Source organism: Falco biarmicus, chromosome 16, assembly GCF_023638135.1.
Source record: "Falco biarmicus isolate bFalBia1 chromosome 16, bFalBia1.pri, whole genome shotgun sequence".
NCBI classification, from domain to species: Eukaryota; Metazoa; Chordata; class Aves; order Falconiformes; family Falconidae; genus Falco; species Falco biarmicus.
Genome location: NC_079303.1, coordinates 1217315 through 1227092, shown reverse-complemented (window position 1 = coordinate 1227092; position 9778 = coordinate 1217315). Strand labels below are relative to the sequence as shown.

The following is a 9778-nucleotide window of genomic DNA, read 5'->3' as shown; positions in this document are numbered from 1 at the left end:
TCACAGGGTGGAGTTTCTCCACTGGAGTTGAGGAAGGAAACATGGACAGTGAGCATGGTTACCTTTGCCTTGCGCCGGGGCTGTCTCAGCCGGTGTGTGCTGGCCCGGGGGGGCACCCAGCTGCTCGGGGCCTGTCTCCTGCAGAAGCCCAGGTGCTTTGAAGAGCTTCAGGGCACTTTCCACAGCGTACCCTGAGAAGTGCTGCTGGCCACGATGGTGCCAGCGCCACATGCCTGGTGGTTGCTGCTTGTGCTGTGCACAAGGTGTGGATGTGGAGGGTGGGGGCAGGGATGTTCTGTTCTGGGCTGGCGGCTGGGGTCTGTATGAAGCTCTGCCCTTGCTGGTGGAGAGCTGCTCCAGCCCAGTGGGGACGGCAACGGCAGCCTGTGCCTTGCTCTTGCTTCTGTGAAGAAACACAGAACAAATCTCAGGGCTGTGTGGTTTTGACATCTGTGGCAGCAGGAATATGTTCTAACCAGGCATACGGCATGTCCAGGGTGCGCTTCGTGTTCTGGAGCAGAGGTGCTGCAGCAGCACCCGTGCCAGATGGTGAATGGCTTTCAGCCCCATAACTCTCCCTGGGCAGCTGGCCCTTGAGCCGTGCGGGTGGCAGCGGCTGGGCGGGAGGTTTCGTGCTACCGACAGACTGGCTGGTTTCAGATAAGGACATTTAAATACGGACAGATGCCCCTACCTCAAAGAGGTGCCTCTCCTATGCCAGCTGCCTTTAAGTCTGAAATGCGTAAAAGGTAGAGGAACAATGTTGAATTTTTTTCCTTTGCAATTAGCAAACCTTACGATGACTCCAGTGAGGGAGCTGTGTGGATCAGCAGTGTGGGCAGGGATCCAGGACCTGTTGTGATCCACGTGGGGAGACCAGTGAGGCAGTGGGGACGCTGCAGAGGTTGGGATCTGCTTGCCCACGTGTAGAGCCGCAGGGCACCGTGGTTTCCCCTCCCTGGCATCGTGATGGCCAGAGCCCGATGCTCTCCCTGCTGCGTGGGGCCCTCATTTACCTCCGCTTTGTCCTGCTTGGGCTCCTGAATAATGGAAGGCTTGTAAGCGGATCTGGCCCAGCTCTCTGGTTTCCCCAGGGGAAACACAGAGGCTCGGCCACCACCCTGCCCTCTCCTTGCCGGGCCTCAGGTGTAGGGTGGGAGCTGAGCCGGGGCAGGGGTGAGCGCTGGGTGCCGTGGGGCAGGTGGCCGGTACCTGCGGGGAGTCCCCTGGTGCCTGTCCCACCCCAGTGCTCCGCTCCAGCCCCAGCTGGGGGGACTGGCCCTCCCTGGCCCCCCGCACAGGGTCTGTGCCTGTGCAGCCACATTGCACCTCTTGAAATAGCCTTTGGACCTGGGGCTTCGCTCTCCAGTTTATTCCAAGAACCAGCAAAAAATGTGCCTTTTAGCTTCGTTTGAGCCACCTCTGTTCTTCAGGCAAAATAATTCAGCGAGCAGAGTGCGAGCACTGGGTCCCAGGCCAGGGGGAGGTTTGCAAGTGGCTCTGGGGGCCAGAGCCCTGGTTGTGCCTGGGTGCTAACAATGTGCGGTGGCCCCTGGGGGGGAGGTGGGTGGAGAGGCCCTTTTCCAGACCCTGAATTCAGCATTTGGGATTTGCACCATAGCACAAGGGGGTGACAGGATGGGCTGGCTCAGGCTGGGCTTGTGGGACTTGCTTGGAAGGCAAGAGGGCCCAGGACCACGTGGCGGTGGGCACCGGGGGCTGCGTCCTGCCTGTGAATTCCTTTCCTGCTCCAGGCAGGCTCATGGATGTGCCTAGAGAGGGTCAAATTCTGCCCTAGCACTGCACCCTGAGATGGCACGTGGGGGGAACCAAAGGAGGGTTCTGGTGGCTCTGCAGCACCCGCAGCAGTGCTGTCCTGACAGGCGTGTTTCTGTGGCCGGGCTGCCTGTTGCACCCGCGAGTGCTGGCGACTCCAGGGCTGCGCTGGGCTCCGCGGCCGCCCGCCCTCCTCCTCCTTCCTGCGAGTGCAGGAAGGACCAAGCCCTGGTTCCTTCCTGCACAGGGATGGGGGTCATGGGGCATCTGCGGTGAGAAAAGCCCTCCCCATACTGTAGCTGCTGCTGGTGGTTTAGACATCCCCCACAAGCTACCGAGCCCCACATCCCTTCCTTACCGCGTGCGATTAAACAGCAGATCTCTGCTGGGTTGCACCATCCTGGCTCCCTTGGCTCTCCCAGCATCTTCCAGCCCTGCCCAGGTGTAGATGCTGGCTTTGCTCCAGTGCTGGCAGGGTGTCCCCACTGAGCTCCTCGGGACCCTGGTGTGACAGAGCCACAGGCATCCCGTGATGGGAATTTAAGGATTTAAAAATCAAGCAGAGTTTGAAAAGCAAAAGCCATCAGATCCAGGAGCCTGTGGACATCTCTTCCTCTCCTTCCCGGCGCCATCGCCTGCCTCCTGCCCTGCCTTGCCTCTCTGCAGCCCCTTGTCCTCGCAGAAGTGTCCAGGGCCAGCGGCTCCACTGGGACCCGCAGTAAGCAGCAGGGGCTGGGAGGTGTCACAGGGGATTTGTAGAAGATGGAGCCTGGGAAGAGACATTGGGGCCTTTCTGAAGGTAGGAGAGGTCCAAGCCAGCGAGGAGGGAAATGGGATCTGCGCTTCCATGTGGATTAATGGGGAGGTTGGGATGGAGGAGAAGGGAAGGGTCTCGCTCTCCTTGGGATGCTGTAGGTGAGTTGCCGTGTTGGAAGGTGGTGAGGAGCACCTGGCTGAGCTGGGTGCTGCTGTTGGGTGACTCATGGGTGCTCCGGGTCCACGTTCCCGCTGTGGGTCTGGAGGGAGGAAGCAGTGGGAGAGCAGCAAGGCTTGGAGGGTGGAGGAGCTGGGGGCCAGCTGGGCTGTGGGAAGAGCCCCGCGTGGCCCCCAGTGGCTCGTGGGGAGGGAAGAGGCTTTGTCCCCAGTCAGGGCTGTGATGCCCAGTGCTCCGGTGGGTGTGGGGCATGGGGGGGAGCCGTGGTGGTGCCCCTGTGGGATGCATCCCGGGTGGGATCCTGGCAGCCAGCCCTGCCCTGGCCTGGGTTGCCGGGGGTGCAGTTCTGGCTCGGCAGCCCCAGAGGTTTCTGCCATCTCGGCACAAGGGCTGGAACACGAACGGACGGGACAGCGCAGTGTCACCGTGGGAGTTTGGGGCGCTGGGGCTTGGTGAGAGCCCCTGGGGGTCTGACCCTGCCTGAGGGACCAGGGCTGCCAGCAGGGGCGGTGGGTGGGATACAGCCGGTGCCATGGGGGTGCCCAGTCCGGGCTAGGGGGGAAGCTGGGGTTGCCCTAACTCCCAGAGTGGGACTGGGGGGCCTTTGCCCCATCCCACCTGGGGTCCCCACCAGCCCGGCCAGTTCACCCAGTGCTCACCGGCATGGGGCAGAGGCCGCCAGCAGACGCTCCTCCTCTGCGGGAGGCAGACGAGGACTCGGGGTGGGGCTTTGCTGAGCGAGAAACCAGAGTCCAGCCAGCCCTGGGGAAGTTGCCAGGGCCGAGCACCCTGCGAGACAGCGAGGCTGCCTGGCTCCCACGGCTGAGCACCCACGCGCTGGGCTGCCGTGCACCCGTAAGTCTCTGCCGCCACGGTGGGCGCATCTGGAGCGGTGCTGGGCATCAGCTGCCTCACCGGTGTCATGGGACGGGGCTGCATGGGGAAGGGGTGCCCTGGGCCGGGGTCGCCTGGGGAGCTGGGGCGGGTGAGGGCGGGTTGGTGGCTGGGGGTCCCCATGCTGTCAGCTGTGGGGACCGGGTCAGACCCAGGTGTCCCTTTACTGAGCTGCTTGCAGAGCCCCCCTGTGCCGTGGGGCTGTGGGAGACCCGGGTTGACCTAAAGCTTTGGCTCCCAGTGTCCTGCACTACTGAAACGAGGCTTTTCCCCCCAGTTCCTCCCTGTGGGACATCCCCTGGAACAGGTAAACCAACAGTGTGGGGCTGGACCCCCGGCTGGCTCCCAGGGGGCCCAGGGGTGCCCCATCCCACGGAGCCCCAAGCTGCCGTAATTTGCCCATCGGGGACATCGTGCTGCCACAATTTGCCGTGTCCTCTGCTCAAGTGAGTGACGATAGCTGGCACTGGGTCACACCCTGCCCCTCTCCATCCCGGGGATCCACACCGAGAGGTGGTGGTGGGCACTGGGCCAGGATGCGGGAGATCTGGCACTTACCCGCTGGGTGATGCGTAGCCTTTTTCCGTGCCTCAGTTTCCCCCAGCATGGAGGGGTGCTTCTGGCAGTGGGACAGTGAACCCTGGTTGTTCCCCTCCTCCGCCGGCAACCAGCCCCAGTCTCCCCAGTGCTGGAGGAAGCAGCTGGAGCCGCCAGCGTGCAGGGAGCATCCGGCCCTTCCTCACAGCCTCGCGGGACCGAGGCTGTGTATTTACTCCTTGTCCTTCCCCTCCGCTGCTGAACTGAGTCATGGCTGCTGCGTCACGCAGCCCATTTGGCTGGGGCTCTCCTACTGAAGCAGAGGAGTTTGGCTCCAGGCAAGTGGCTCGCAGCAGCCAGCTGCTCCTGGCCACTGGCCCAATGTCTCCATAGGGCAGGAGCAGGAACCGGGATGCTTTGTGGAGGCACCCTGAGCAGCAGCAGCAGCCAAGAGGGTGCTGCATCCTGGTGATGTGTCTACAGTGGCATGGCCCTTGGTTGTGCCTGTCTAGCTTGGCTGCTCGTTTCTGCATGGAGCTAAAAATCAAAAGCCCAATTAGGGAGCTAATTATGGGGTAGCGTTCATTACCTTCTGTTCTGTTAAGCCTGTGATGTTGGAGGGGTGAGGTGCATGGGACCCCCTGTTCCCCACAGGCTCCGCAGATGATACTGCTGCCTGTGGGAGCTGGGGATGCTGAGCAGCACCTTGTTTTCCATCCAGGATGGGCTTCTGGCAGCCAACCGCCCTCCTGGCAGCCAGAAATCCTTTGGCCACCCAGAGCATAAATACGCCCAGCGCGGTGTGTGGCCAGCGGCCAAGCCTCATCGTTCCCAGTTTGCCCCACGGCCTCGCACTGCCCCGCAGAGCACGGAGGTCCGGGCCTGGAAATCCACCTCCAGGTGGCTCTGGGGTGGGGGGTCCCCTGGCCTGGGATGGGTCCCCAAAGCTGCTCCCCCCGCAGCCGGCAAAGCCTGTGCCCCATCGCTGCGGGGGGGGGGGGGGGGGGGGGGGATTTGGGGAGAGCTGGCCATAGGGCTGCCCCATGGCAATGAGCACCCCCAATTCTCCCCACCCAGCTGTGCCCTGGAAGGAGATTTTAAGCAGCTCCAGGAGCTTCTTGTCCCCCCAGTGCTTCGAAGAGCCAGCGATGGCGAGCTTGCGGCCACCACTGGGCTCGGGGGGGAGTGTGGGGGGGTGTGGGGGGGTGGCTCCTCCACCCTCCTTGGCCCAGGTGGGTCTGGATAATGGCACGGCTCAGCCCAGCCCTCCCCGGGAGAGAGCAGCTCGTGCTGTTTTAATTGCTTATCTGAGAAACTAGCAACGTTCCTGGGTGAGGTCAACGCAGCAAGGACAGCACGGGCTGCTGCGTTGGGGGAGGGGGACACGGGGGGGACACGGACACAGACGGACAGTACGGGACGACAACGTACGGACACCTGCTTGAGTCAACATCAGCCTGTTGAGAGGCTGAAAACCCTCCGAGGGACTCTTGGGCAGGAAAATGGGGGGTTTCTCCTTAAAATAAGCCCAGCACGTGCAGCAGGGCAGTGGCACAGAGGTGCTACGTGTTGGCTGCGGAGCAGCGGTTGATGCGGTGATGTTTTGGGAGAGAAGCCCTGGGCGAAGCCCAGCCTTCGTGCGGGCCGGCCGGCAGCTTTCTCACCGGCTTGTTGTACAACTTGTGAGCGCTTTGCCTCCATGTGGCTCATCCAAAGATGCTTTGTCCAAAAGGAGCTGCCGTGGCCTGAGGAGTTTGGATGGAGCTGGCTGTGTGTGCCCCGCCAGGCTGGGCGCTCGCTCGGTCTCCAGTTTCTCTCCCAGGGCAGACCCAGTCATATTTATAATGGAAAAACCCCAGGTGCACACAGGAGCCTTTTAGCCTCCTGCCACACCTCTGCTACGAGAGGTGAAGTATCTCGAGAGCAGTGTAACGTCCTTGAAGGTGACGCTCTCCTGCCTTGGGGACAGGTTTCTTGTCCTACCGAGCAAGTGATGTGGCTGGGACTGGGCAAACACGGCTGCCTGGAGGCAGGCAGGGAGCAGGGGGGGCTGGGGGAGCTGCTTCGTCCTGGCCGTGCTGGAAGAGCAGCCTGGGCTCCCTTGAGACCTGAGTGTTTCCCAGGGCTTGGTGCCAAGTATCGAGGACTTGGTGGCTGCTCCTGGGGTGCCACCCTGACCCAAAAGCCTTCAGGGATGTGTGTGTCACCTGTGTTTCTTCTGCCTCTGGCTCTGGGGCTGCGGCGTGGGGTGTTGCAGGGCAGCTGGGGGCATTGGCAGGGCTGGTGGGGTGGATTTTGCACCTGGCTGAGTTTTGTTGGTGCTGGATCGGAGTGTCCTGCCCCTGCCTGCCCAAAGGGGACGGTGCACAAGTGCCCCATGGCTGCCCCAGGTGCGCACCCCTGGGTGCTCTGAGCAGAGGGGTGAGCCCCAGGGGTGCATGCAGGTGCCACCCCACTGTCCCACCCAGGGGACGGTGGTTTTCCCCAGCCTGTACCCGTTCCTCCAGCAGGCCTGAGCGTGCCAGCCTGGTGCTATGCGATGCTCCCTGAAGCGCTCTGTCACAGCTGTGCTTGCAGCCTCCTTCCTCCTCCTTCTCCTCCTCCTCCTCCATGGGGGCAGCCAGCAGGAACAGGATCACCCGGAGGTGAGTCCCCCGCCAATGATGTCCTACTGGAAGGGGCCTCTGGAGCATCCTCCATCCCTACCTGCCCCACATGGACCCCAAGCCCAGCTCTGCTCCCTTCCATGCACCGGATTGCTTCCAAACCCCAGCTCTGCCTTCCCTTCTCCCTGGGGCTGCCCAGTGTGCATGGGCCTTCCCTGATCCGGGAGCTGGGAGGGCAGGACAGGGGCTCCCCCTCATTTCTGGGTCTCCCTTTTATTTCTGGGTCTCTCTGTTGTCATTCCCCCTTGCTCACGTGTGTCCATGGGATCTGACTTGGCTGCCTGCGGCTCCCATCCAGGTGGAGCTTAGGGGCTTGGCCCCAGACACCATCCTGCAGATGCTGCAGCCGGAAGGAGCCCAGCGCATCCTCAGGGACTCGGATGATCTCTCTGTGCTCCACAACATCTCCTACCACCTCCTCGCTGGCTCCCCGTCACCCCACAAAAGTGAGTGGCTCTTGGACCCTGGACTGAGCAGGGCTCTGGGTTTGCACATCTGCCCCGTTGCAGCTGCCCATCTCAGCATGGACCTGCCCTATCGCTGCTGCTGCCGTGGCAGCTCCTGTGGGTCTGCTTCCAACCTTGTGGGGATGGGGGACCTGCTGATACCTGGTGACTGCCTCCCTAGCCAGCCTTTGCTGCTCTGTTTGGGGAGATGGAGGGGTAGAGGAAGATCCATGTGGTCCAGGTGTGCTTCATACTTCTGCGCCTTGCACTGGGGCAGGTGTTTTGGGTTTCCCTGATCTCTGTGGGGTGGCTGAGATCCCGCAGCCTGCCACTGCCTCTCCTTTACCTTGCAGAATTCTTGGCGGTGGGTTTGGCATCAGTACGGCGGCCACGTGGCTACTACCTCCCGGCCACACTCCAGTCCCTCTTCAAGCAGTCGACAGAGGAGGAGCTGCAGGAGATGGTGGTGGTGGTGCACCTGGCAGATGCAGACCCTGGGTGGAATGCGCGTGTGGCCGCCAACATCGCCCACAAGTTTGCTCACCAGATCCTCCTGGGCCGGCTCCTGCTTATCCACGCCCCCCACGAGTTTTATCCCACCCTGGAAGGCCTGAAGAGAAACTACAATGACCCAGAGGAGCGGGTGAAGTTCAGGTCCAAGCAGAACGTGGACTATGCCTTCCTCCTCGCCTTCTCCGCCAACCTCTCGTCCTACTACTTGATGATCGAGGATGATGTGTGGTGCGCCAAGTCCTTCCTGACGGCCATCCGCAAGGCACTGGCTTCCCAGGAAGGCTCCAACTGGGCCACCCTTGAGTTCTCCAAGCTGGGCTACATCGGTAAGCTCTACCGCTCCAGTGACCTTCCTCGCCTGGCTCGCTTCCTCCTCCTCTTCTACCAGGAGATGCCGTGCGACTGGCTGCTGGTTCACTTCCGCCTCCTGCTCACCCAGAAGGACGTCATCCGCTTCAAGCCCTCCCTCTTCCAGCACATGGGCCTCTACTCCTCCTTCCAGGGCACCGTCAACCGGCTGGAGGACGATGAGTTCCAGGCCGATGCCTTGGACCTCCCAGACAACCCGCCAGCCGCCTTGTTCACCAGCATGTCCATCTTCGAGAACTACGAGCCCCTCAAGGCTTACAGCACGGCAGAGGGGTACTTCTGGGGGAAGGACCCAGCAGCCGGCAGCGTCTTCTCCGTCGTCTTCCAGCAGCCGGCCCGTGTCACCCGTGTCCGGGTACGCACCGGCTCCAGCGAGCGCCGCAGCGATTTCCTGCACGCGGGGGTGCTGGAGCTGGGCCGGCGGCAGCGGGCCGATGGCCGCGACTGCGCTGCCTACACCACGGTGGGCACCTTTGAGAAAGGGACCTTTGAGCGGCGGGGCCTGGAGAGGGGCATGCCCAGCCCCGTGGAGTGCGTGAGGATCCGGGTGACTCGGAACCAGAGCGAGTGGCTCATCATCCAGAGCATCGACATCTGGACCGCAACAGACACCTGACCGCGGACGTGGCAGGCTGCCAGAGCGGCTGGATTTTGTATTAAGAGAGCCTTTATTTTTATCACTCGCTTTTTTGATAAGGAATTAAATTATTGACTGCCGCTGGCACTGCTGCCCGTCTCTGGAGAGATGGCAGGCGCTGCTGTGGGGGCCACCAGGCTGTGCTGGCTGGGGGGTGCCCGCGCGAGCAGCGCAAGGGTGTGGAGAGGAGCAGAGGCTTGGGAGCCTCAGGCTGGGCAGTAGAAAACATTTCGTCCTGGGGAGGGTGGTGTACAGGACAAAGCTAATCAACCAATTAACAAACCCAGTAATTAACCAGGCAGCGGCATTTTTTGCAACCTCTCCACAGTCCCTTCCCCATCTGAGGTCTCCAACCCACTGCCTCCCGACATCCAGCCTGCGCGGTTTTTCCTCTCCTGTCCCATTTTCAAGCTGTTCCGGGGGGCGGGGGGTGTCGCTCACCAACCCCTCCCCCCTGCCCTCCAGGATCAGGGACCCAGGGGTGCAGGACCCCCACCGCTGGTGATCACCCACGGCTCGGCGCTGACCCGAGGGGCACCGGCCACCAGATGGACCCATCGCACCAGCCCGGTCCCGCACGACACCTCGGCAGCTCAGCCAGCCCCTGCTTCTGTTCACACTCGTAAAAGTTTTGTTGGTTTTTTTTCCCCTCTCAGGGGCTGCAGTTCCCAGGGACCAACACCGTGTCCACGAGGGATGGACAAGGAAGATGAGGTTTCAAAAAGGGGGAGAAAGATCCAACGATTGAGCACCACGGAACAAGGATGGATGAAGGAAAAATGTGACCTCGGTACGATGTGCAGCTCTGGGTACTTTTTAGCCCAGCGAGGTGCTGAGGGGTAACTGGGGTTCACGTAGGCAGCGGGCACAAAGCCCCCAGAAGGTTCCGTTTGGATTTGTCTGGCAGGATCAGCGGGAAGGGCTAGATCCTGCTGGGCAGCTCCATCAAAAGCCGCTGGCACTAGCATGCAAGGCGGTGACCAGTGCCTCTCCCAGTTAAGCTTTT

The 9778-nt window shown here is 62.0% G+C and overlaps 1 protein-coding gene across 3 annotated transcripts; it reads left to right on the top strand.

The window, feature by feature from the left end:
- Nucleotides 1-3462: 3462 nt before the first annotated feature.
- Nucleotides 3463-8852, top strand: LOC130159663 (alpha-1,6-mannosyl-glycoprotein 4-beta-N-acetylglucosaminyltransferase-like). 3 transcript variants are annotated; one of them, XM_056361504.1, is made up of 5 exons: nucleotides 3463-3565; nucleotides 3882-4050; nucleotides 6649-6786; nucleotides 7106-7253; nucleotides 7607-8852. In XM_056361504.1, exons 3-5 carry the CDS (start codon nucleotides 6676-6678, stop codon nucleotides 8749-8751), a joined length of 1404 nt encoding a protein of 467 aa, XP_056217479.1. In that variant the 5' UTR covers nucleotides 3463-3565; nucleotides 3882-4050; nucleotides 6649-6675; the 3' UTR covers nucleotides 8752-8852. The 3 variants fall into 3 exon arrangements, with proteins under 3 accessions (XP_056217479.1, XP_056217477.1, XP_056217478.1); XM_056361502.1 differs by having other exon boundaries at nucleotides 3464-3565; nucleotides 6652-6786; XM_056361503.1 differs by lacking the exon at nucleotides 3882-4050 and having other exon boundaries at nucleotides 3468-3565; nucleotides 6652-6786.
- The last annotated feature ends 926 nt before the right edge of the window (nucleotides 8853-9778 follow it).

Excerpts from the sequence above, each read along its gene's own strand:
- LOC130159663 (XM_056361504.1), top strand. The coding sequence starts at position 6,676 with ATGCGATGCTCCCTGAAGCGCTCTGTCACAGCTGTGCTTGCAGCCTCC. Across the intron at positions 6,787-7,105 it reads AGGAACAGGATCACCCGGAG|GTGGAGCTTAGGGGCTTGGC; the intron begins GTGAGTCCCCCG and ends GCTCCCATCCAG. Across the intron at positions 7,254-7,606 it reads CTCCCCGTCACCCCACAAAA|AATTCTTGGCGGTGGGTTTG; the intron begins GTGAGTGGCTCT and ends TTTACCTTGCAG.